A 27,664-nucleotide genomic window follows, 5' to 3' on the forward strand; every position below is an offset into this window, starting at 1 on the left:
CCAGGCGCACATGGCGGGCGGCGAGGCCGGGGACCCGGGCCAGGCGGCGGCCGCTGGAGCGGCGCCCGAGATCCGCGAGCACCTCTTCAAGGTGCTGGTCATCGGCGAACTCGGCGTGGGCAAGACCAGCATCATCAAGCGCTACGTCCACCAGCTCTTCTCCCAGCACTACCGGGCCACCATCGGGGTGGACTTCGCGCTCAAGGTCCTGAACTTGGACAGCAGGACACTGGTGCGCCTGCAGCTGTGGGACATCGCGGGTAAGCGTGGCGGAGCCTCGGACTCGCGGACCCCGCGGCGGGAGGGTGGGCGGTGGCTTTGGGGAAGGGGCCCCAACCGTCGGGGGAGCCGGGCCCCTCGACTGCGCTCGGGCTCCTGGCTTCTTCCCCTGTCCTCAGCCTCCACTCGCCTGGGCACCTTTAGAAGAGAGACCGATGGCAAGGGACAGGGATGTGGTCGGCGCACTCCAGTGGAGCGGGACAATGGAATGGGCAGGATAAATAAGTGCGCGAATAAATAGCCCTGGTTAGATGCTTCTGCCAGTCTGCCAAGGCCTGTTGTATTTAAGAGATGGAAAAGAGCCCTCTACTCCAGCGCTGTCACCTGACCTGACGGGACAAAGGCGTCCAGGGAACTTTCCAAAACTTTTAAGTCTGAATATTGACAAGGTTATATAGTACACGGGCGGGGGCGGGGGGGCTGGCTGCTGCCGTTCAGCTTTAACATTCACAGGTGAGAACTGAGGTCCCTGACTCACCCAAAGTTACACTTCTAGTTAGTGACATTAAAACTAGAAACCAGGTTCCTTTACGGAGCGTTTTTCATCACCCACCTGGGAACCCAGACCCCTCCTGTGAGTGAAATTCCCTTCTTGGTATAGGCTCCCATTCCTGGGTCAGGCCCCGCAGGTGAAGATTTGGGAAAGCTTCTGAAACTGTATGCTCCTTCTTTCTCTAAACCAACACTTAGCCTCACTCCTGTGCCCCCCCCCCCCCCCCGCAATATGTTTTCCAAACATTTGCTTGTAGTTGTCATTTTGGAGCATAATACCCCTCTTTGAGGGGGCACATATTCCCCTTGCTCTAATTGGTGAAAACTTGAACCCTGGGTGGTTTGGTGGGTGGGAAGTGGGCATTAAAATAGTAACTGTTGGAAAGCTTAGATAAGGAAGTGGTGTTAAGAACCTCAGAATTTGGCCGGGAGCATGTTCAGGGTTGGAGAAACATCCTTTATTTGATAGATGGATAAACTGAAGCTCATGTTGGGTCTGTTCACCCTGCTGCTAGGGGAAGGGGACGGTGGGGGCACAGGTCTGGGAGCTGGGCAGCGCTCTTTTCGTCCAAAGCTTATTACATATGAGAACGTATTGACAAATCATAACCCAGGTACCCAGTGAAGAACAGACTTCCCTACTCCAGATATGAGAATACATGTATGTTCATCAATCCCCCAGAGAAAGGAGGGTAGTTGGCCTTGGGCTCAGCTTTTTCTTTTTTTTGGTTCCAGAAAACTAAAAGTTCGTTTGAAAAGTCATCCTTTGAAGCCAGTGGCTTCTTTCGAAACACTTCCTGCTATTTCACAGAACACTTATGAACAGTAGTATTGCTTTATGACAAACGCATGGATTGTAACGGTTACCTTACCATGTGATGATACTTATTCTCCAGGAATTTTCAGTGTAGCTGTGGATTTCCATGAAGATGATTTTAAGCCCCCACCTAGGAGGCTTGTTGACTTTGCATTGGTCTTCATGTAAAGTAGAGTGGTATTTAGCTATTAAATTATGATTGGATCCCACTGCAGGTAAATAAAATATTTTTATGCACCATTGTGTTTTTAAGCTTGAAGGAAAAAGGCTGATATTTGGAGACTTGGGAAAGCAAAAACATCAGTAAGAGTGTTCTTCCTGGGTATCACCTCTTCTTTTTCATTCTTCTTGGACAAACCCATACAGCTAGGAAGCATAGTCTTTCTCAGAGGGTCTTTAAAATATATATATATATATGTATATATATATATATATATATATATATATATATTTGTTGCTTTTAGAGAGAGAGGAAGGGAAAGGGAGAAAAAGAGAGAAACACATGGATGTGAGAAACATAGATCAGTTGGTTGCCTTACCCCAGGGACTGAACCAGCAATCCTGGGCATGTGCCCTGGTCAGGAATCGAACTAGTGACCTCTTGGTGGACAGGACGATGCTCAACCAACTGAGCCACACTGACCAGGGTGACATAGTCAGTCTTTATTGGATTCTGGTACATATCAGCCTAGATGGACTATCCTTGCACTTTTGCCTTTAAAAGCAATCAAACAACAACAACAATAAAACAACCTTGAGCTTTGCCAGCAAAGAAAGCAGAACTTAAAGATCTCCCAAAGGGATTCCTGGATGTTAGAGACCATCCAGCCCATACACACCAGCAAATAACAAGGTTAGAGTTAAACTTATAAGGTAACTGGATACTATTAGGGTAACCTTATAAATAAGGTTTTCAGTGATGGAGTCTTAATATATAAGGAAACTGGGAGACAAAGATAACTTGGCTTTAACTTAAGGTTTAAAGAACTACATCGTTCCCCTGGCTGGTTTGGCTCAGCGGTTAGAACGTTGGCCTGCAGTCCAGAGAGACCCGGGTTCGGTTTCCGCTAAGGGCACGTACCTTGGTTGCAGTTTGTCCCCAGCCCTGGTTGGTTGTGTAGGTGGCAGCCATTCGATGTGTCACTTTCACGTCGATGTTTCTCTCTCTCTCCCCCTCCCACTCTATCTGAACAAAAAGTGGAGGAATGTCCTCGGGTGAGGATAAAAAAATAAAGAGCTACATCATTATGTTTGGGTTGGGTATTTGAGCTACCAGTAAAGCCTAGCTCATACCATTGGAATTAAGTATTAATGATGTAATGAAGGCAAACTGGAGGCCACTTCAAAAAATTCCCTCGTGGCTAAACATATTTGCCTTAGATAGTAACAACGTTAAATCATAATTAAATATCAAAGGATAGAAATATTCCTTAATTACAAAATAGTAGGTAGAGCTGGCCACTTGATATGACTAACTAAAGGTGTGGTGTTATTACTAGTTTTTCTGTTGTTGCTTTAGAGATGGGAAAGGTGGTAAAGAGATTACATCCAACCTCTCTACTCGAGAGCCTTGGCAACTGTGACAGGCAGGAGTCGTCCAAATGTTTTCTGTAAATGTGGCCAAGCAATTGGAGCTAAACGCTTCAAGTTAAGAAAAATAGTGACTCTTGGGTACAGGCCATACAGATCCTTTCTTATTGCATCAAATGAATGTAGCTTTAAAATATAGATGCAACACTAGCTGGTGTGGCTCAGTGGTTGAGCATTGACCCATGCACCAAGAGGTCACCGGTTCAATTTCCAGTTGTGGGCCCAATCCCCAGTGGGGGGGCATGCAGGAGGCAGCCAATCAATGTTCTCGCTCCTCGATATTTCTGTCTCTCTCTCCCTCTCTCCCTTCCTCTCTCTAAAATCAATGAAGAAAAAATTTTTTTACAAAATATAGATGCAGTTTAATACCATTTTTGTGTTAGGCAATTGCTATCTCTTAATTCATACCTACTTTGAGACTGCTGCTCAACACATAAATACTTTTACACTAGGTTGAACAAAAAGAGGCCTTTAGTTCAAAATAATCCTATGCCAAGTGACATATTTTGGGGGGTGGCCTATTCTGCCACCTTTCGCTTTTTAGGATTACAGTTTCTTTATAAAAATCTGAGTAACACCCCTTTGGGCCCTAGAACAAATCAGAAACAACCTACTCTGAAGTTCTTGTAAATATTATAAACCAAAGCATAAAATACATGCTTGGAAGACATTTTAAATTATATAAACCATACTTAGATTCAGGTTTTTGTTTTTTTATTTCCATTCTAAATTAGAATGTTCACTTTGATTTCCTTGTTCCATCTTGCATATTGCCAATTACTATACCTAGTGGTCTCTTGTCATTCCATAACTTTCTTTTAGTCCTTCATGAGCAAGAATCTAGACTATTGCCTCTGATGCTTTCTTGACCTTCAACGTGTCTATCAGTCAGGGAGTATTAATGTTCAAGTTTTTTCTAAATAGGAAGAAACAGTGCTTTGAGGACTTAGTCTATGTAGTTATTTGTAGTCTCTGTCTTAAACAGTGAATAAATATTACAACAACTTTCCTAGGGCTAACTAGTAGCCAATTACTTAATAACTCAGTTATAAAAATTTTAAAAATCTTTATCTCACTCCTGTACAATCTTGACATCTTCAGTTTTATTCAGGCTCAAGTGCTTTGCTGAATTACAAGCAAAGCCTATGGTCCCACTTCACATCTTTCGATCTTCCTTAAGTTGTGAGTCCGGAGACAACTTTGGGTGCCCCCATCGAGACTGTGCATTCACAACTGCACAGGCAGGATGGTCAGCAAGACAGCCTGTTTATGTAACACACATTGAAATTCCCCGACAATGATAGGCCCTTTGCTTTCCCTCTTTTTTTTTTTTAACTTTATTTTTTAAATGTAATTAATTAATTTATTTTTGTTACAGATGTTTCTCCTTTTTCCCCCACTGATACCCACCCTGACCCCTCCCCACCCTGTCCCCAGCTTTGTTGTCCATATCCATTGGTCATGCATACATGCATTTAAGTTCTGTGGTTTATCTCTCACCCCCCCACCCCCTGTTCTGGGGATTGTCAGTCTGTACCCCACTTCCACGTCTCTGGGACTACTCCGTTCCTCATCCTGTTATGTTCATTATATTCCACAAATAAGTGAGATAAAGTGATATTTGTCTTTCTCTGCTTGGCTTATTTCGCATAGGATAATACTCTCCAGGTCCCTCCATATCATTTCAAAGGATAAGAGATCTTTCTTTCTTACAGCTGCATAGTACTCCATTGTGTATATGTATATGTCTCTTAGCCATTTGTATGTCCTGTTTGGAGAGGTGTCTATTTGGTTCCTCTGCCCATTTTTTAATTGGGTTCTTTGTCTTCTTTTTGTTGAGCTGTATGAGCACTCTATATATATATTGGAAATTAACCCTTTATCTGATATGTCATTGGCAATTATGCTCTCCCATACAGTGGGTTGCCTTTCCATTTTGGTGGTTGTTTCTTTTGCTGTGCAGAAGGTTTTGAGTTTGATGTAGTCCCATGTGTTTATTTTCTCCTTTGTTTCTGTTGCCTTAGGTGATGTATCAGTGAAAATTCTGCTGCATATGATGTCTGAAATTTTGTTGCCTACATTTTCTTCTAGGATTTTTATAGATTCATGAGTCACATTTAAGTCTTCTATCCATTTTGAGTTTATTCTTGTGTATGGTGTAAGTTGATGGTCTAGTTTCTTTTTTTTTTTTTTTTGCCTGTAGCTGTCCAGTTTTCCCAACACCATTTATTAAAGAGGTTGTCTTTACTCCACTGTATGCTCTTGCCACCTTTGTCAAATATTCATTGAGCATATTGTCTTGGGTCCATTTCTGGATTCTCTGTTCTGTTCCATTGATCTATCCTGCCTGTTCTTGTGCCAGTACCAGGCTGTTTTGATTACAGTGGCTTTGTAATCTGGTAATGTGATCCCTCCAACTTTGTTCTTGTTTTTCAAGATTGCTGTGGTATTCAGGGTCTTTTTTGGTTCCATATAAACTTTTGAAGTATTTGTTCTAGTTCTGTGAAGTATGTCGTTGGTATTTTGAAGGGGGTTGCATTGAATCTATAGATTGCTTTGGGTAGTATGGACATTTTAATGATGTTAATTCTTCCAATCCATGAACAAGGTACGTGCTTCCACTTTTTTATATCTTTCTCTATTTCTTTTCTCAATGACCTGTAGTTTTCTACAAATAGGTCTTTTATTTCTTGGTTAAGTGTATTCCCAGGTATCTCAATTTTTTTGCTTTGATGGTAAATGGGATTTTTTTTTTTAGTTTCTATTTCTGTGAGTTGATCATTGGTGTATAAGAATGTCATCGATTTCTTGATGTTAAATTTGTATCCTGCTACTTTGCCAAATTCATTTCTTAAGTCTAGTAAATTTTTGGTGGAGTCTTTGGGGTTTTCCATGTATAGTATCATGTCATCTGTGAATAATGACAATTTTACTTCCTCCTTTCCCATTTGGATCCCTTTTATTTTTTCTTCCTGTCTGATTGCTGTGGCTAAGACTTCCATTACTATCTTAAATAAGAGTGACGAAAGTGGGCATCCTTGTCTTCTTCCTGTTCTCAAGGGAAATGCTTTTAGTTTTTGCCCATTGAGTATGATATTGGCTGTAGGTCTTTCATATATGGCCTTTAATATGTTGAGATATGATCCCTCTATTCCCAGATTGCTGAGCATTTTTATCAGAAATGGGTGCTGTATTTTGTCTAATGCTTTTCAGCGTCTATTGATATAATCATATGATTTTTATCTTCATTTTGTTTTTGTGGTATATCACATTTATTGATTTGTGAATATTGTACCAGCCTTGCATCCCTGGGATGCATCCTACTTGGTCATGGTGGATAATTTTTTTTGATGTATTGCTGGATTTGATTTGCTAGTATTTTGTTCAGGATTTTGGCATCTATGTTCATCAGGGATATTGGCTTGTAGTTTTCTTTCTTTGTAGTGTCTTTTTCTGATTTTGGAATTAGCATTATACTGGCCTCATAAAAGGAGTTTGGAAGTCTTCCTTCTTGAATTTTTTGAAATAGTTTGAAGGGAATGATTATTAGTTCTTCTTTGAACATTCAATAAAATTCCCCCATGAAGCCATCCGGGCCTGGGCTTTTGTTTACTGGGAGAGTCTTGATTACATCTTCAATTTCTTTTGTTGTTATGGGTTTGTTCAAGTTTTCTATCTCTTCCCGGTTTCAGTTTTGGGAGACTATGTGTTTCTAGAAATTTGTACATTTTGCTTAGATTGTTGAATTTGTTGCCATATAATTGTTCATAATATTTGTTAATGATCCTTTGTATTTCTGTGGTGTCAGTTATTATTTCTCCTCTTTCATTTCTGAATTTGTGTATTTGGGTTCTCTCTCTTTGTTTCTTGGTGAGTCTAGCTAACGGTCCATCAATCTTGTTTATCTTTTCAAAGAACCAGATGTTTGTTTCATTGATCCTTTGAATTGTTTTTTTGTCTCCATGTCATTTATTTCTGCTCTGATCCTACTATCTCCTTCCTTCTACTTGCTCTGCAGTTTTCTTTTTGTTTGCTTTCTCATTCTTTGAGTTGTGAGGTTAGATAGTCTATTAGAAATTCTTCTTGTTTCTTGAGATAGGCCTGTGATACTATGAACTTCCCTCTCAGAACTGCTTTTGCTGTATCCCATAGATTTTGTGTTGTTGTGTGTTCATTTTCATTGGTTTCCAGGAAGTTTTTAATTTCTTCCTTGATCTCCATGGTAACCTATTCATTGTTCAATAACATGCTATTTAGCTCCATGTGTTCAAATGTCTTTGCATGTTGTTATTGCAATTGATTTCTAGTTTCATGCCATTGTGATCTGAGAAGATGCTTGATATGATTTCAATCTTCTTGAACTTGTAGAGACTTAGTTTGTGTCCTATCATGTGATCTATCTTTGAGAATGTCCCATGTGCACTTGAGAAGAAAGTGAATTCTGTAGTTATGGGGTGTAATTCTCTTTAGATATCTATTACATCCATTTGATCTAGTGCTTCATTTAGAGTCTGGTTTCCTTGTTAATTTTTTGCCTAGAGGATCTATCCAGTGATGTCAGCAAGGTGTTGAATCTCCTGCTATGATTGTATTGCTGTTGATTTCTCCTTTGAAGTCCTCCAGAAGATTTTTAATATATGTTGGTGCTCCTATATTGGGTGCATATATGTTTACCAAGGCTATATCTTCCTGTTGGATAAATCCTTTCAATATTCTGTAGTGGCCTTCTTTGTCTCTAGTTATGGCCTTCATTTTGAAATCTACTTTATCAGATATGAGTATTGCTACCACAGCTATTTTTCCTTTCCGTTTGCTTGAAAGATTTTTTCCATCCCTTCACTTTCAACCTATGTGAGTCTTTTGTTGTGACGTGGGTCTCTTGTAAACAACATATGTGTGAGTCATGCTTTCTTATCCAGTCAGCTACTCTGTGTCTTTTTATCGAAGCATTCAAACCATTCACATTTAAGGTAATAATTGATATGGACTTATTTATTGCCATTTCTGTTTAGTGTGGTTATATTTTTCTTCCTATTTCTTCTACTAATTACAGCAGTCCTTTTAGCATATCTTGCAGTGCTGGTTTGGTGTTGATATATTCCCTTAGCCATTTTTTTTTTTTGTCTGGGAAGTACTTTATTTGACCTTCTATTTTGAATGATAGCCTTGGTATATAGAGTAGTCTTGGATTCAGATCCTTGTTTTTCATGACCTTGATTACTTCATGCCACTCCCTTCTGACCTGTAGTGTTCTGTTGAGAAGTCAGCTGAGAGCCTTATGGGGTTTCCTTTGTAGGTAACCTGCTGCTTATCTCTTGCTGCTTTTAGGATTCTCTCTTTGTCTTTAATTTTTGGCATTTTAATTACTATGTGTATTGGTGTGGGTCTGTTTGGTTTCTTCTTACTTGGGGCCCTTTGTCCTTCTTGAACTTGAATGCCTTCTTCCTTCACCAAGTTAGGAACATTTTCTGTCACTATTTCTTCAAATATATTCTCTAACCCTTGTCCCTTTTCTTCCTGTTCGGAGACTCCTATGATGCAAATGTTATTACGTTTTCAGTTGTCCCACAGTTCTCTTAAGCTGTCTTTGTTTTTTTAATTGTTATTTCGTTTTGGTTTTCTGACTGGTTGATTTTTTCTACCCTGACTTCTAATTCACTGATCTGGTCTTCAGCTTCCTGTGCTCTGCTGATTAGTCCTTCCAATGTGTTTTAATTTCTCCTATGTCATTCTTCATTTCCACTTGGTTGGTTTTCAGTGTTTCTATATCTTTACTCATGGTGCTGATGCTCTTACTCATGCTGTTGAGCTTCCTCAAGATTGTGGCTTTGAACTCTACCTCTGATAATTTGCTTAACTGCATTTCGTTGATCTGATCTTCGATAGAGTTCTTTTGTTCTTGAATTTGGGATTAGTTTCTTTGTTTCACCATTTTGGCTATCTCAATGGGTTTTGGAACCTGCCAAATTTTCCCTGAGGGTGTTGGTGTTCTGCTGTTTGTGGCTCCCTCTACTGAATTTGGATTAGACTGGGTGGGCCCACATTAAACACCACCATCAAGTCTTACTTTTCTGGGTAGATTTGTAAGCCCAGGAAAGGTCAAGTTATCCTCTAGCTTTTTCCTGGAGGCTAGTAGTCTCAGTTACTCAGTACCTTGGAATGTAGCCCTGGTGTTCTGCATAAGAAAATTTACAGAGGGTCAGATAGATGCTGATTGTTAATAAGCCTCAATTGGCATTTCCTTGCCTCACCTGGGAAAGGCTGAATCTCCAACGGGGGTGCTGCTGCTTTTCCCCACAGCTCTGGGAAGAAGCACACTGGCCACAGTCCTTTGTGGCCACAACTCAGCAAAACTCTGAGTGCCCTCCAAATCCCGGGTGTCCTCACAGAGTTCCAGCCCAGTCTGCCCTCCCTCTGCTGTAGCCCCCAGGTGAGTGGCTGTGGCTATTTTAATGCTCTGTCCAGTCGCTCTGTGCTCTGGAGCAGGCTTGGTCTTTATTCTCCAAGGGCACTGCTCACAGGTAAGACTGCTGCTGTCTGTGGGCTCCCAGCCTGCCACCCTCTTGCACCTCCACAGATCCTACCAGTGTCTCTGGTTATATGGTCCTGTCCTGCTGCTTTTCTGTTGCTTTTTTTGAGGATTTGTCTTTATTTTAGTTGTAATTCCCGTTTGGTCCTGGGAAATCGTCTATGTAGCTTTTATTCACTCTGCCTCCATTTTCACATTCTCTTTGCCTATCTTGTGCACAGCTGGGTCACACAGACTTCTCTGGTGCCCCTGCACCCTGCAGGTCCCATGGGTAATTGAATCACACAGTCCCTTTGGTGACCCGTCTCTATGCCTATGTTATGGGCTGCTGAGTCGCACAGGCCTCTCTGGTGCTTCACCACCCCGCAGGTCCCACGGGTAACTGGATTGCACAGTCTCTGCTGCATCGCACTGGCCTCTCTCATGCCCCGCACGCTACAGGTCCTTGGGGTGGGCAGCTGGCTGGCACCAGTCTCTTGGGGGCTCCAGCCTCCCACTGCTCTTGTGAGCTGCTGGACAGCACAGGCCTCTGCGGAGCCCCAGGTCCCGCTGCTGGCGGCTGGGGAGTGCTGCTGCTCCTTGAGGCTCAACTCCTGCTCAGCTTTTGCTGTAGGTTTTGGGCATGGGTCTCAGCTGCTGGTCTATGATTCTGTTGCCTGGGGATGATGTCTGCTCTCCAGCCTCTGTTGCTGGGGGTATATCTTGACTTTGATCGGGCTGCTACTATGGGGGATGGTGCTGGGCTCCCGGCTGTCCGTGGCTTCAGGACCAGCACCTTGGGAGCTCCACTACTGTGCACCGGTCTGTGCTGACACAGAGTGTCCACTGGTCCGATGGTGCCAGGTGCACTGGTGGGCTCAGGTTGCTGGGCCCTAGCCGCTCCCACTGCCTCCTCCCAGGGAAGACCCGGATCTTCCAAATGGTGGGACTTCCCCATGGCACAGGGAGAAGTGCCCTGAAGAGCTGCTTAATGTGGTAGCAGGCTGCTCCTCCACAGCACAGGAACCTTCTCCTCCCATCGCTACACTGCTTAGGTTTGGTCGTCCACCTTCATGTCCACTCACACTCTCTCACACACTCGCTCTCTCTCTCATACACTCACCCTCCCTCTGGTCCTGCCCACTGCCATCTTCCAAGAGTTTCCCTCTTTTTTTTTTAAATGTGTTATCACTCTTGTCTCTATTAACACAAGCAATAAGATGCCCAGAGAGGCAGTTGAGACAGTAGAACACTGATAAGAAGTACTAAAACTTGACTTTGCTCCCAACCATTGGCATAATTATTCTATTATTTTAATTGACTTGTAAACTCTTAGAGATCCTATAATCTAAATACAGTGAGGTGTGGGAACTTGAGCAATAAAACATAGGTAATCAACAACACTATACAGAGACAGGTCTCATGACTCTGAGAAATGAAAACAGTAAGCTGTTAATAAATATAGCTGATTTTGGATTCGCCAGTGTCAAAACAGTAATATAAATCCTTGTCTAAATTTGCAAATGTTCTGATCATCCTTATATTAGAGCATATGACTCATATTTTATACCCATTGCAACAATTATCCTCTGTTTATGTTATTAATCCAGAATTTTCAGTTATTATATTCCTCTTAATTATGAAACACTACTTTTAAGGTAGGCACTTTTTGTTTAGCTCCATCATTTTTGTGTGTGTCCATTTTGAAAGATTGTTTCCTAACTCAGCTTTTTGAAGATAACAACACTGTTTGATGATACATGGTTGCAGAGCACACCCAGGAAAAGCAAGGTGATAATTACAGATGCATGCCTGGCCTACTCGGTGACATCACTGATCAAACCTGTAAACCATGCATTAGTCTAGAGATGCACTGTTATTTTCAAATATATTTTAGGAGAATTTCTCCCCATTGTCTATGTGTTATCTCAGTCTTCCAATTTTCTTAAGCTTTCGATACGGAAATTTCAGTGATACTTATTCTATTTTAAAATGTTCCCAGGACTTCATTTTTATTCTGGTAAAATGAGGTCAACACATCAGGATACCTAGAACTATTGAAAACAAAGTTTGTTATGTACAGTTTCCAAGAGGCAGGAGAAGGCCACACCATGCAGGACCTCGTGGGGAAGCAGCAGGTTTGGTCAGGTGGCAGAATGCATGAGGGGAAAGCATGCTCATGAACCTTGATTATGGTTTTTGCAGGAAGGAATGGGCGAGGCAGCATAGACAAGCTGAGCAAACTTAATTCTGGATAGCTGCAAAGATTTCAGTGGGCTCTGGGCTATAGGATGGTCTCTAGTGGTCTAATAGCTGGCCATAGGGTGATTTAGGACCAGAGGAGGATAGAGTCCTAGACTGCGGGAGCCTGAAAACAAGAGGCAGAGGGAGGGTATAGACTCTGGAATGGTTGGTTTGCTTATCAAAGACATGCTCTCCGCAAGTTGTCTGCTATCTCTAAGAAATAGCTAACCCTGGGTGGGTCATTCCCTCCTCTGGTCCACAAGATTCCAAGATGTCAAAACTTCATAAAATATAGAAAATAAAAAACATGATTAATACATATTTCTAGGCATTTATTAAAGTAGATTGAGAGAAATAACACTTGCAAAGAAGACTTTGAAGGCCTTTGATGTGTAAACCCCAAATAGCATATTCTTAAAATAGTGAGGGTTTCACACTTAAACAACACGTACCTAATAGAGAGTGGTTAAGTCAACAGGTTTAAGTCATATTATGGTTGTAGAATCTTCTTTTGGATGGTGAAAAAAATGAAGACATAAGTGTAGGGAGATTTCTGGAGGACATAGAAGTTCAAGAAAAGAGGGCTTAAGAATTTTATTCAACTATATTTTCAGAAAAACTTTTTGACTTTTTGCAATTCAGAAGAATAGGAATCTAATTTCTTCACTCTTCTTTTGAGAGAGATGAACTACATAAAAATAAATTGGTAGCAGGGGGTTAGTTTAAGGATCTCTGTTGGTCTTTCTGATAGATGACCTTGCATTCTCTTTTTCCACATTCTTTACATTCATTTCTTTCCAGATATTTGCCTTAAGCATCTTCTGCAATGATTTTTGTATTACTTCTTGAAATTAAGCTAAATATATGGATTTTTTTAGTAGGATTATATGGCGACTCTTCCATCAGGCTCATGCAATGTGCTTAAAATGCAGTTTTCGTAGCATCAAACTGTATCAATAGACTTGGCTTCATCTGACACTCATCACCATTCATCTTGATTTATTAAGGGAGAAGTCAGTTCTCTCGCCTGGTGTGTGGTTGGGCATCCAAGGCTGGTGAGCAGAACCATAAAGTTTTCAGGGACTGAAGCGGACATTTCACCACTCAGCTATTTACTGACTATATTCCATGTCTTTATGGTCCAATGAAATGCTGCAAGGTCAGCTAGGAAATCTGGGGCTTTAAAAAAAAAAAATTGGATACACTGCTTCTCAAATAAAATTCTGTGATGGGATATTGGAGTAGGCAACTAGCCACCCTCTATACTTAGCAAATTAGAATTCCAGAGGTAGGGCCTGGAAATTTGGAATTTCTGATTTATACTAAAGCCTCATGGGTGTTCTGATTTATACTAAAGTTGAGGCAAATTTATGATAGCTTGATAAAGTAGTACCATGAGTCACAGACTTGATGCCTAAAAATAACAAAACCCGTGAAGCTACAAATTATAGCCTCTTACTTATAAAACCCAAGACATATTACAATGTTATTACCTATATCAAGCTGTAACCGTTTTTAATGGAGATATAATTATCCTTTTAGAACCAATGACTGAACTTAAATTTTGACTGGGTCTTTTTTTTTCCTCTATGAAAATGAATATATTTTTTTATTTGTGGAACTTAAATGTTTAACAGCATAGAACACATTTTTCAGAAGACTAATTTTACTTTTATCAATTTATGGTTAGTATTTGCAATGTTAGAGTGTACTTAGGCAATGTACAGTTAAGTAAATAAAACCAAATAAGGAACTCAAAAGCAACTGGTCTTCTTGATTTATTCACAGTGTACATTGGAAATTTTGAGAAAGAACACACATTAACAAAAAGAACACTGGCAAGCTCAAATGCTAGTTTATATGCTGAGTATTTTTAAAGGGTTTAAAAAGCATGCTCAATTAGCATACAGCTTTTTCTCACTTGTATAACAGATGCATTTCTATCTGCTTGTGTACAGCAAAGGGTTAGAACCTGAACTGACTTATGATTTCAGATATGTGCAATTTCAAAAATATATTCCATGGATTTTACTTTACTCTCCTACCACTGATTCAAATAAGCAAAGTACATACGGCCTCATCCCTTGAAACTGCTTTCAGACAGCCTTTTAATTGAAAGATAGGTAGAAACTTAGAAATTCCTGGCACAGTGTTTGGACTTAGTCTTATTTAATACAGGAACTGAATATACAACAGAAAATTTTATCATTTATCATTTTCTTTATCCTAGGAGAGGGAAAAAGGTATTTAAGAGCTGCGCAGGAGCCCAGCCAATGTGGCTCAGTGGTTGAGCATCGGCCCACGCACCAAAAGGTCACTGGTTCAATTCCTGGTTGGTCAGGGCACATGCCCAGGTTGTGGGCCAAATCCCCAGTGGGAGGCATGCAGGAGGCAGCCAATGTTCTCCCTCATCGATGTTTCTGCCTCTCTCCCTCTGCCTTCCTCTCTCTCTAAAAGCAATAAAGAAAAAAAAATTAAAAGGAAAAAAAAGAAAAAGCTGCACGGGAGAACAATGACTCTTATAATAACAGCAACTCTATAATAAAGAGTAACCATGGATGTCATCACTTTTATAATTTGTGCTGGATCAAAAATTTAGGTTCCTCTCTATGTATCTCAATTAATTCAAACCTCATACTCTCTCCAAAATACAAAGATAAACTCAATTAGTATTTCCTAAGCAGAAGACCAAACTGAAGGGAATCCCTCCTTGCAACATCTTTCAATATGATAAGATTTCACATAAGTAGAAATCTAATACTTAAATATGAAATCTCTTGGCCAAGTAGGAAACTACAGCTGTTTCAGATATTACCTTAGTCAGTCACTACATGTATTGCATATTAAATTAAACCCAGCATTAAATAGGTTGCACAGTTATGCTGTGAATGATAGCAGTGAAGATGCTAGTGAAAAAGGACTCTCTTTAGTCCAAGGGTAAGGGGGAAGAAATGTAAAAACAAATAGACAGCTGACAAAGAGTTGGGCATTTTCTAACCAGAAATGGTAATTTTAAACATAGACATAAAAAGGAAAGTATTTCCTGCCCTGGCCAGTTTGGCTCAGCGGTTAGAGCGTCGGCCTGCGGTCTGGAGAGACCCGGGTTCGGTTCCCGCTAAGGGCACGTACTTCAGTTGCAGTTTGTCCCCGGCCCTGGTTGGTCGTGCGGGTGGCAGCCACTCGATGTGTCCCTTCACGTAGATGTTTCTCTCTCTCTCCTTCCTCTCTCTCCTTCCCACTCTATCTGTACAAAATATGGAAAAATATCCTCTGGTGAGGATAAAAAAAAAAAAAAGGAAAGTATTTCCTTATTTTCCCTATGTGGAAATAATATGAAATATTTATTTTTAATATCAGACAAGAACAGAGCTGAGTAATCCAACTCTACAGCAGCATTATACAAGTCATCCCCTCACCACCGTGTAAGATTTAAATGCATTGGCACAAGGGGACGTGTTATATAAATGTGATAATATTGCTGCTGCCCTGCCTAGTACTTCCAGTCCCTACCCAGGTCCTACTGCTCTACTGGGGGAACCAGTAGTTTTATTGAAATAAACCATTTCTTAAAAAAAATAAAGCATTTAAAAAGAGACATCAAAATGGTTACAATATATAGTTACTGAAGTAACCATATATCCAACTTAAAGTTTATCTAGTTAAATGTTATATTTGCTTCCCACCAATAAATCTTTATTTCACTCAAACAGAGCAATAAATATTCCATACTGAAGTATCTTTTGCCCAATTAATTCAAAGGAAAACACCAAAATGCTTAGTAAAGAAAAATGTAGGGTTTAACACACCCTTTAAATTAGTTTTTTAAAAATATTTTTAAGGTTTAAAAGTGATTAAACTTTATAATTTCTGGTAGGAAAACACCATCCGACCAAATGTCATAGTGGCAAACCACTGCCAAGTGCTACAGCTGCATTTGGGGCAGAGGGGTAGGGATTCTCGTCAAAGCACCCAGCTTTCTTCGGAAGGCCAGAGGTGCACTGGCTTGTATTATTGCAACATCCATTGGGTGAGCCCAGTTGCTTTTCCTTCAGCAAGGCTTCATATGTTAGAAAGGCATTACATGTGACCTCCAAATCCGGCTGACAGTTTACTGATGAGAATCATAACCTTGAGGTTGCTCTGATGTTCTGACAGAGTTGCCAGGTTCTGAGTCACATCCTGGAGGGCGGTGGACCCAGCGTGGCCGCAAGAACCCCTGGATCACTAAGCACGTCTCTGAGCCCAGGCTTCCCTGCCGTTCCAGGCGTGCCTTCCCACTGCAGGCATTCCTCTGTACGAGCACCGGGCACCCCCCAGGAGAGCCACCTGGCAAAGAGCCACACTGAGCGCCCCATTGTCGATTGTCTCCTCGTCCGCCTTCTTCCTCCCTCTGGGCTCTGTCCCGTTCTTTGGAGCCTTCATTTCCTTGATCTCTCCCTCTTCCCGTTTCCACTCCAACTTTCTCTGATGTTCTCAATGTTCAGTCCTTGGTTGAACTTCTTCCAGCATTGCAGCAGCAGCAGCAGCATAATCCGGTTTACATGCAGGGGCCAGATCATGGGCCGCTTCTTCCCAGTGGCTGGGAAGTCTGTGTGCGCTCCCTCCCCACCTGCCAGGCGGAGCGGAATCAGGATTTATTCCAATAGGTCTGGCACAGTCCTGGATGGCAGCGTTTGGCTTCTGTAACTTGATGAAGACTCTGGTCCTCTTGGCATACTGAATGGCCAAGCAGGATGCAGCTTGATGGCATCTGTGACCAAGCCAATGGCTTTCTGTGGTCCATCACCTAGGGCGTCAGTGGCAGCCACTTGTTTATCATTTGCCTGATCCGTCATCTCGGTTATGTCTGCATTTTCATCTGCCCTTTCTCCAGGGGCCTCAGTGTGTGGTACAATCGCACTCTCATTGTCGATTTCTAGATCACTTTCCTCACTTGACGCTTTGACTATCCTGTGTCTTCCTCCTCCTTCTTACTGTTTTTTCTTCTGATTCAGTTTTCTGAGTAGCAGGTGGTATTTTACCTCCCATGCTCTCCACCCACTCCCTCAGGAAGCGCATTTCTCCCGCATGCAGAGCACTCGGATCCTGCTTACACAGCTTCTGGAAGGCCCGGGCTCGCCCACTCTGTGGGAGTCCAGGGGGAGCAGCGGGGCTGGCAGGCCTGGCAGCTCTCCAGGCCCCGCGCTAAGGGGCGTGACTGTGCCGGTGTGGGAGGGCTTGGCGGTCTGGGTCCCTCACCTCCAAGCACACGGGCTTGCGAGAAGAGCTTCATCTCTGAAGTGCACAGTGAGATTTAGGATTTTTATAGATGATTTTGCATGCACTAACTAAAAATGACATTTTCAACCAATCACCTTGAGCAAGAACGTGTAGCTCAGTGATTCTCAGTGGGTAGGAAAAGGTAAGCACTTATACTTGGAAAACTAAGCACCCATTGTCCTATTGCCCTGATTTGTCACTGTGAAATTTATGTTTTGAGTTTCAAACAACATTAAGAAACATTTAGATTATTTATCAAATGGGGACATGAACATAAAATATTGAGACAAACATTAACAAACTTAAAAAAACACAACAAAAAAACAGTGATTAAAATCGTAAGAGAACGCATCTCTGGCCAGTGTTTCTGGTAACAGTCAGAAAGCAGTACTTTCCATTTCATGAGGGGAAGTATCCTGTTGGAAACCTGCATTGCTATAAGAGATAAGGCAAAGGTTAGTGGGTTCTTTTGCCCCCTTCATTGGACTATATATTCTTGGAAATATATAACTTATGTTTTCTCAACTCCTTTTCAAAGTTATTAATGTTATATACTCCCAAATGTTAGATAGCATTTTAATCTTTTGCCAACACTTGCACCTTAGAATTTATCCATCTGAGGGTGTAAGCTGTGCACCTTTAAATATCTTTAAACCTAGATGATTAGCACTGTGCTCTTTTTCTCATTTTTCAATGCTAAGATGTGTAATTATAATAAAGGTACCTTCTTATAGAGAAGGAATTAACTTATCTTTTTTAAAAGGTAAAACAATTTAGAGCCCTTTGGAATATGCTGGCAATGTGCCCACAGCAATAGGGATGAAAAGGCTGTCCTTGGTATTGGGGTCACTCAGGTACTCAGCATCGAGACATTTCCCTTAGCTGCCGTGGTAAAGACCTAGGGGACAGAGCAGCAGGGGGTGACTTCTGTAGTAGGGCTGTGCTGTCCTTAAGGAAAGTCTCTCCTAGGCTATTGGTACTCACTGCCTTGGATATGTTTGGAAACAGGGATATATGGAGCAGTGTGTACCCCAGAAAATACTTGACTGACATATCAGACAGCATGTTAGATAACCAGCCATCCTAGGAAATCTGAGTAACTTGATCTCCCTGGGATTTTATTTTCTCACCTATAAAATAAGAGAAATAAGACTACATGATATGGGCTGTCGCCTTCCAGTTATAATATTGTCCACTCAAGTGTCTTGTCAGGAAAGCGTGAACGTGTTCTTGGCCTCCCCAGTAAGAAATGGCCACAGGACTGGTCAGAGAAGGTGGTGTCGTGTTAGAGTTCTCCCACTATCTGAACTACTTCTGCAAACTTATTAAGAGGAAGATCTGGGTTCTGCCGAGTTTCCATATTTCTGTGAGCTTTCGTTCTTAACATACACACACCACACAGAACAAAATTTATGCAGTCATCTTTGTGGTGAGTAACTGACTTTCTTCTCCACCCAGTCCTCGCCTGTCATGGACACAGCCCAGGAGCGTGCAGCGTGGCAGGAACAGCCTGCATTTTATATGTGTATTTGTGGGAAGTAGAACCCAAAATAATAAAGGTTTTTTTTTTGGACTAAACTGAACCTGATTATTTTATTCTTCCATTATTCCATGAAGCAGTATCTAAAATTGTATAATGGCATAGTAGAATTTGAAGGAGAAACATTAATTTGGGGGTAGCTTTGCGTTTGTTACTGTCAATAACGTGTAGATAAAGCATGCTTTTCATCATGTGTTTTAACAGGAAAATGACCTCTCCTAGTGTTTTTATCATTGGGCAGAGTTATAAATCTTAGATTACATTGATTGCTACTCCTGGTTCCTTAGCCCTCTACTTGGTAACTTGACTGATTGAAGGTATAAGCTTTACAAGTCAAGGCACCTGCAAGACCGTTCAGAATGGCTGGCATCATATTTCCATAGGCTTGTGGGAGTCAGGAGAACCAGGTTCGAGTCCAGTCTTTACTCATTGGTACTAGAACCCTGGTGGAGCAACTCTTTGCGTGTTTTTTCCTCTGTCGGATGAAGATAACAATCCTTTCTATGTCCAGTATTTGTGACATGCTTCTTCATGAATAGTAGAATGAGAATTTTTCTTTGATCTATAATGGGAAGCTGGATAAAATGTGTTTTATTTTGTTTTGTTTTTTAAGCAAAACAAACACACATAAGAGCCCTGGCCAGGTAACTCACTTGGTTAGAGCATCATCCCAATATGATAAGGTTGTGGGTTCAGTCCCCATCAGGGCATATACAAGAAGCAACCAATGAATGGCTAAATAAGTGGAACAAAAATCGATGTTTCTCTCTCTCTCTCTCTCTCTCTCTCTCTCTCTCTCTCCTCTTCTTTCCTTCTCTCTCTTCCTCTCTTCCTCTCTAAAACCAATAAAGAATAGCACGATATCAAATAGTAAGAGCATGCTTTGCAAAGTCCTATGTAATATGTGCAGCAGTAGATGTTTTCTCCAAGTTTTCAGTCTGTTAAATTATTTTCCAAGTACAATATTTGACAAACTCTATAATCGATCCTTCTTTTATTTTTTTAATTTTTTATTTATTAATTTGTTTTTGTTACAGATATTTCTCATTTTCCCCCCATTAACACCCTCCTCCCCTTCCCCCTACCCCATCCCCAGCTCTGTTGTCTATGTTCATTGGTTATGCATACACGCATGTAAGTTGTGTGGTTTATCTCTTCCCCCACAACCACCCCCCATCTGAGGCTTGTCAGCCTGTACCCCACCTCCATGTCTCTGGGTTAATTTTGTTCAGCAGTTTGTTTAGCTCATTATATTCCACAAATAAGTGAGATCATGTGATATTTGTCTTTCTCTGCTTGACTTGTTTCGCTTAGCATAATACTTTCCAGGTCCTTCCATGCCATCTCAAAGGATAAGAGCTCTTTCTTTCTTACAGCTGCATAGTATGCCATCAATCCTTCTTTGACAGCACAACCATCGTGCCACTTTTTGTTCTAAAGTAGCATGTGTCTGCCTTCTTAGCAGACAGTAACCTTGCAGATCGAATCAAAAGCATGTAGAGATGTGAAGGAAAGATGAGTGAAGAACATGTGTTTCTTTATCTTGTGTCCAGTCCTAATCTTTTTGGATAGCATTTAACCCACTGTCCTTATCTTCTTCCTGAGAGCTTCATTTTCATCTGTTCTTGTCTCTTCTTCCTGTACTCCAAGCTTTCTTTTTTCCTGTAGTACCTCTCTTCTCTTAGAGCAAGGGGAGAGGAAAATGATGGATTCTGTAGCTTTAAGCACTGTCATCTTGGTGGTTGTGGAGCACGTGTTGTGCACACGCAGAACAAAAACTAGTTACTTGTGTTCTCAAACCACATGACCAACCCCTTCTGCTTTGTGAGTCAGCTCTGTGTATATGTCCTTAATCTCACCAGTTTATGTTGCTATGGAATGGGAGATACATATTTATAGCATTATTCTTAGGGTCAAAGGGATTGTATCTAAATAGAGACCCTGTCTAAATTAAGAGTTTTTAACCTCTTATTATATTTATTTCTAGGGCAAGAGCGGTTTGGCAACATGACGCGAGTCTACTATAAAGAAGCTGTTGGTGCTTTTGTAGTCTTTGATCTATCTAGAAGTTCCACGTTTGAGGCCGTCTTGAAATGGAAAAGTGATCTGGATAGTAAAGTCCATCTGCCAAGTGGTGGTCCTATTCCTACTGTTCTCTTAGCTAATAAATGTGACCAGAAGAAGGAAGGGGGCCAGAATCCCTCCCAGATGAACGAGTTCTGCAAAGAGCATGGCTTCACTGGATGGTTTGAGACCTCCGCAAAGGTGAGATCTTCTTTGCCTGTGTATGCGCTCTGCAGTTAGCTTGTAAATGTGAAGCATTGGGATGGATTTACGCGAGGAGTTGTTGGAAGCCTTGGAAAAGTGCAGCAGAGCAGGGATACGTCACAGCTTCTATCAGTCAGCAGCAACCACGCTTTCGAAGACAGTCAGTGGGGAGGTGAATAGAAGGACAGATTTCACATTAAAATAAAAGTGAGCTATTATTTAGAGCAAATTACAAACACTGTGTTCTGTGAGTTTGAGTCTCATGGACCTAGAGTTTTTGGGGTGAAGCATAAGCAATTTTTATTTTTACAGAAGACTTAATGAAACATAGGGCTGCGCCCTGGTGAAGGTGCAGTCCATGTGCAAGGCTAACACAAGCATTGAAACATGGTGATGTTTGAAGAGTTTTATATTAACTGTGTATGAAAGAATTGAACAAGAGGACATCCTTCTTCATGAATAGTAGAGTGAGAACTTCTATTTGATTCATTATTGGAAGCTGGATAAAATTTTGTTTTGTTGCCCTGGCCGGTTTGGCTCAGCGGTTAGAGCGTCGGCCTGCGGTCCGGAGAGACCCGGGTTCGGTTCCCGCTAAGGGCACGTACTTCGGTTGCAGTTTGTCCCCGGCCCTGGTTGGTCGTGCGGGTGGCAGCCGCTCGATGTGTCCCTTCACATCGATGTTTCTCTCTCTCTCTCCCTTCCTCTCTCTCCCTCCCACTCTATCTGTACAAGAAATGGAAAAATATCCTCGGGTGAGGATAAAAAAAAAAAAAAAATTTTTGTTTTGTTTTGTTTCTTTTTAAGCAAAACAAACACACATAGAGCCCTGGCCAGGTAGCTCAGTTGTTTAGAGCATCACCCCAATATGTTAAGGTTGTGGGTTCAGTCCCCATCAGGGCATATACAACAATCAACCAATGAATGGCTAAATAAGTGGAACAACAATCGATGTTTTTCTCTCCTCTCCCCCTCCCCCTCCCCTCCCCCCTCCCCCTCTCTCCCCCTCCCCTCCCCCTCCCCTTCCCTCTCTCTCCCCCTCCCCTTCTCCCTCTCCCTCTCCCCTTCCTCTCTCCCTTCCTTTCTTTCTCTCTAAAACCAATAAATAAAATTTAAAAACACACACGCACATCAGTTGGGTGTTGAAAATCTTAACAGTCTAGATATGCAAGAAAGAAAAGGTAAAAATCACAAGCACAAAATAGTGGACGGTGGAGGGTCTTGTCTATGTGTGTTGGAAGTTTCACTTTAGAGGTCAAATAACAGTCAGACTTATGTAAGAATGATGAAATGCTTGAGAAATTCTGTGATGACAATCTCCAAACCATAAATTTGGTGTAATCCCAACACAGTTCCAGAGTTTCGTATGCCTTCCGTGAATTTCTTGTTCATATTTTTAAAAAAAACATTGCTCCTCCTATCACCTACGTACTACAGGCTGTTATCGCTGCACCAGGAAGCCACCCTGGAAGTGGAGAAGCCGGTGCCACTTGTGCTCAGGATAATACAAGCGGTGGTGGGAGAGACTGCACAGAAAGGCTGCTCCGAACAGAGTGAGGACAGTCATTGGGAAAAGTAGTGTCCACTGGAGCCAGAAGCCTTTACCGCCAAGCTAAAGACTTCATTTAAATCAATATATTGCAGCGTCTTAAAATTTAATTTCCTATATAGAAAGTGGCAGAAGAGAGCTGAAGCCAGAGAAGACGCTGAACGAGCACAGCAGACAGGACGGAAGAAATCACGGGGGGCGGGGGGGGGGCTGCTCACAGAGGGACTTGCTCCCGGAGCCAGACCCTCTGTCTCCTCCGCCAGGCGGTTCAGGTGGTTTGCTTGCCTCCAACATTGTTGGCCAAAATTAATGGTATGTGTAAATGTTTAATATAGCACATGAGTTGGTGGAGGAGATGTATGTATTGCAGATAAAATTTCCTATTAGGTTTTATTTGAATTACTCATTCAAGCCAGTCAGAGAAAGACTAGTATCTCATGATCTCACTTATTTGTGGAATATAATAAACAATATAAGCTGATGAACAAAATAGATCCAGACACGGGAAGTAGAAAACAGGCTGACAAACCTCAGAGGGAAGTGGGGGGGGTGGGGTGGGAAGTGATATACCAGAGAACTTATATGCATATATGCACAACCAATGGATATAGACAACAGTGTGGTGAAGGTGGGGGTGGAGCAGGGGGCAGGAGTGGGGAGAAGGGTGTCCATGGGGAAAAAAATGGAGGGACATCTGTAATACTTTCAACAATAAAGATACATTAAAAAACAAAAAACACAAATAATAAATCCAAATTTGACTGCAGAATCTAGATGGAAGATTTGTAAATAATTGAGTCATGGCCTGTAGTTTGGGACTGTAAGTCACCAATTTTGTTATAAGTATTTATAGATAGCATCATGTAGAGGGATGAAGAGAATAACATTGGTTAAGAGTAAAAGTTTCAGGTGTGCTCTGCGCTTTCCCACAGATAAGTGAGGCACACCTCCTGCAGAATTTCCTTACCAGTAAACCTGGGGGGTTCCATGTGGAAAACAGTAATGTAAAATTTAGGTTAAAATTTTTTTTTTTTACAATTTATTTATTTATTTTATTATCTTTATTGTTGAGAGTATTTCAGATGTCCCATCCCCTTTAACTCCCCCCCTTGCCCCCCTCTACCTGGTTTTCACCCTGCCCAGGCTTTAACCTCCTACTCTCTGTATCCATGGATAATGCATGTATGCATATATATTCTTTGGTTCATCTCTTTCCTCCCCACACCATCCCCTTTTCCCTTGGAGACTCCTCAGTCTGTTCCATGTTTTCATGCCTCTGGTTCTGTTTTATTCATGAGTTTATTATGTTCATTAGATTCCACATATAAGTGAGATCATGTGATATTTGTCTTTCTCTGACTGGCTTCTTTTGCACCCCTAGGTTAAAAATTTTATCAATATCCAAGTGTCACTAACACTATACTTCTGAGCTGGCCAGCAGCTACCTTCAAATCTGGTTTCTTTGGATTTCCAGTGATCGGAATTCTAATAGGAACATAGCCAAAGGACAGTTTTGAATTCATGAATTTCATCTTCTCACCTTCCGGTGTCTAATACCTTCCCAATATGAGAATGTGTGATTAGTTACAGTACAACACGGAGATTTTTTGTTAATTGCTACTAAATACAGTTAGCGAATATTATAATTACTTGACATACTGGGGATGGTGGGAACTGAATGGCATTTGGACATTCAAAGACCAATACTTTAATTAAAATGAACCCTTATCTTGGGAGTGGAGGTAAAAAAGTTGGTGTTGATGCTGGAAAAGATAGTTAAAGAAATAGCACAGGTCTTGTAGATTTCTCACTGTCTGAGAAAGGAATAACAAGTAAGGGAGAGGATGAGAATGCCCCTCGAGGTATTGGATTGGAATCGGAGAGATCAGTATGAACATAATGTTATATGTGTTCACATATATACTCTATGTGTATATTTCTGTGTTTGTGTGTGTATATATATACACATATACATGCATGCACACATATGCACACACTGTACATGTATAAACAGGGAGGTAAACATAGAAATAGGCATCGGTGTGTGCAGGGACACACACGTGCATTTACTGGGTCTTCTGCTGACAGAGCTTAGAGGCCATGACATCACAGGACCAATGAGCTGACCAAGTCCTCAGTAGTTTTAAATACTGTTGTTCTCCAACAAAAAGAACCAGGGTTTCCTGGAGAAATAATTCATTTCAGGACTGTGGGACAAGGAAGGGAAAGACGTGCCTGAGATATTTAGTGGTGCCAGAAAGTAAGGGACACTTACAAAGTGTGATGGAGACATGCCAAAAAGCAAGCAAGAAAGAAAAAAGACAAGAGTCTACCTATAGGAGCTCTAAAGTCTAAGACGGTTTGAGCAACGAAGTAAATAGTACTGGTATGGATTTAATCCATAGAATAAAATAGTAATCCACACTATGAATAAAATGAATAAATGAGTGGGAAAGAAGAAAAAGTTCTTCCTAACAGTAAAAGTACAGCTAATAAATGTAGAAGGAATGCTGGAAATAAAACATCACCATTAAACACCACAGTCATAATTGTTAGAGGGAAGAACCGATTGATGCTAAAATTAATGGCAAAATGTATGGTGAAAAATAGAATAGCTGTATATTTTACTTCCTAAGCACAGTAGGAAGAAGAGTGACTTTTTCAGTGGAGAAGACCTGGCAGAGAGGACTTTAGGCAAGTGTGCCCCATACCCTGGAAAGGACACATCACTCATGCCTTGTCCCTGGCCTAGATAAGTAGCTTGAATTTAATGACAAGGAAACATCAGGCAGACCCAAATTAAGGGATATCGTCTAGCCAGTACTCTCCGAGTATGTCAAGTTCATGAAAGTAAGGAGACTGAGGTACTGTTCCAGATTAAAGGAGACAAGAACATGACCAGGAAATTCAGCTTCTCGTCTGGGTCGGAAATAGGATGTTGAGATTGTCGATGTAATTTCAATAAGGTTGACAGATTAATGCTGACAATAATATTATCTAATTTACTGATTTTGATAGCTGTACTCCAGTTATCTAAGATGTTAACATTTGAGGAATGTGGATGAAGGGTGTATAGGAATTCTTACTATTCTTGCAATGTTTTGTACATAAAATTATTTTAAAATATTAAGTAAAAGATTTTAAAGATCACTGATTTGCTATGTGTTACTTATTGTGTATTTGATGGCAACTTATAAATCTGTTACACAAATGCAATAGCTAGTGATTCCTTGGGTCGTCTTTATGCACATTACGCCTACACTATTGTTTCTGGTTAATTTACATGTGACAACTAAAAGCAGTAATTCATACTAATGATGCAGGAACAGGGCACGAGACTATACAAATCAGCTAAAGTCAAACATAAGTCAGGAGCCTGCTAACGCTGCCAGACACAGAACTGGGCTGAGCAGCAGTGCACGCAGACCAGAAAGAGCCTCCAAACCAAGAGAATCCCTGTGGAGATTGATTATAGCCACTCGCCCAGGCATGGCCATGCACCCGTCCCATAAAAGGCAAACGCCAGGCCACAGAGTGCACTGCACCTTGTAATGGTTAAAGTCAATCCCAACTGTTTTTCCTCCCCCTCTTTCCCCATACCAGCGCCAGAGGTGGTTGGTTGGGTCTCTTCCTTCTCTCACGAGGAAGCCCTACTCTGAGAGCGGCTTTTCCTGCTTGTCATCTCTGCTCCATGAGACCCGCTTCTCCACTTTCAGAGAAAAGAAGAGGGTTCCGGAGCCGTATTACTCAGTAGCGTCGAACTCTCGGCAGACACCTTCGGACTGAGATGAGAGCTGGTGTACTTAGCATGCCCCCTCCGAGGGAGTTTCCTAGTTCCCATGGATATTCTTAATGCTTTGGTCTAAGAATTAATCCTCTGAATTGTTTCCTTCTTCTGCTTTACAGGATAACATAAATATAGACGAAGCAGCCCGGTTCCTGGTGGAGAACATCCTTGTGCAGCACCAAAGCTTTCCCAATGAAGACAACGATGTGGACAAAATTAAACTGGACGAGAGGGCCTTGCCAGCGGAGAGCAAATCCCAGTGTTGCTGACATGTTCTGGCGCCTCTCTCGTGTCTGTGAGATGCAGCCTGACTTGATTTCTCCGTTTGGAACAAATCCTGAGAAGGGATTGAGGTGGTGGATGAGCTGCTCTGTGAAGGCTCCCAGGGCTGGGCTTTGCCATGGCAGTGAGGGCACCCTGGGGGCCTTCGCTGGAACGGGGCATCGGCGTGGTGGTGGCTGTACCCCTTAGAGCGGACACTTAGGCTTCTGTTGTTGTTGCTGCTGCCATCGTATCCAGGATAATGTTTACATCCGTCTTAACATCTTTTAAAATGACAGTGCTCAGGATTTGGTCAGAGTTTCCAGTTGTAGCTCTTGGTGTAAGCACCCGGGAGTTAATCAGACTTTCCCAGCAGTCTTACAGTAATTGTATGAGTCTGTAATTTTGTGTTCCATCTTCAGTCTTGAGGGAGGCTTTCAGACTGTTAGCCACAGAAGGCTTGAAGTTTCTGTTCAGCAGTTTTGTTTTGTTTTGTTTTTTCTCAAAACGTCTCAGGAACTGGAGCTTATTTTTTTTCAAATCTATAATAGTCATGGCTAAGGAGAGAACTGATTTCAAAGCACATCCGATTATATCCGAGATTCTGTATTGTGACTTGCGAAAGACACTAGGTCATAGGTGGTTTTATATCAAGTTTTGGACATTTAAAGTATAATAAATGAGAAACTTAAGTCTGGCTCACAATGTTTGTATTACCATTCAACCCAATTAAGAACAGAATAAATATTTTGACTGAAATCTTTGTTTTGAATTAATGTAGTTCCACCAAGGTAATATGAGGTATCTTTTTATGCCTTAGAAAACTTTGTCTGTTCACTTTTACTTTTATTGTTAAAGAACTTAATGATACGTGAAAGTTCCAACATCTCTCTTTCAAAGGAATATTTAAAGGTGTTTGTGACATAATCCAAAGCTAATGTGAAATGAGGCATTGACCAAGTTGTCTTATACATTATGAATTTGGATAGGAAAGATCCAAGCATTTGTTAATAGCAAGAAAGAAAAAATAGCACAGATTTGCATTTGCTCTGACAGTTCTGGGAACAAATCGT

General features: G+C 41.4%; 1 protein-coding gene across 1 annotated transcript; it reads left to right on the forward strand.

Annotated features, from left to right (window-relative positions):
* On the forward strand, positions 1–27,355 carry RAB32 (RAB32, member RAS oncogene family). Its single transcript, XM_036249247.1, has 3 exons — positions 1–260; positions 20,717–20,994; positions 26,450–27,355. The coding sequence occupies exons 1-3, from the start codon at positions 11–13 to the stop codon at positions 26,597–26,599; spliced, it is 678 nt and encodes a 225-aa protein (XP_036105140.1). The 5' UTR covers positions 1–10; the 3' UTR covers positions 26,600–27,355.
* The last annotated feature ends 309 nt before the right edge of the window (positions 27,356–27,664 follow it).

This window comes from Molossus molossus, unplaced genomic scaffold, assembly GCF_014108415.1.
Source record: "Molossus molossus isolate mMolMol1 unplaced genomic scaffold, mMolMol1.p scaffold_m16_p_8, whole genome shotgun sequence".
Classification (NCBI taxonomy): domain Eukaryota; kingdom Metazoa; phylum Chordata; class Mammalia; order Chiroptera; family Molossidae; genus Molossus; species Molossus molossus.

Excerpts from the sequence above, each read along its gene's own strand:
- RAB32 (XM_036249247.1), top strand. The coding sequence starts at position 11 with ATGGCGGGCGGCGAGGCCGGGGACCCGGGCCAGGCGGCGGCCGCTGGA. Across the intron at positions 261-20,716 it reads GCAGCTGTGGGACATCGCGG|GGCAAGAGCGGTTTGGCAAC; the intron begins GTAAGCGTGGCG and ends ATTTATTTCTAG. Across the intron at positions 20,995-26,449 it reads GGTTTGAGACCTCCGCAAAG|GATAACATAAATATAGACGA; the intron begins GTGAGATCTTCT and ends TCTGCTTTACAG.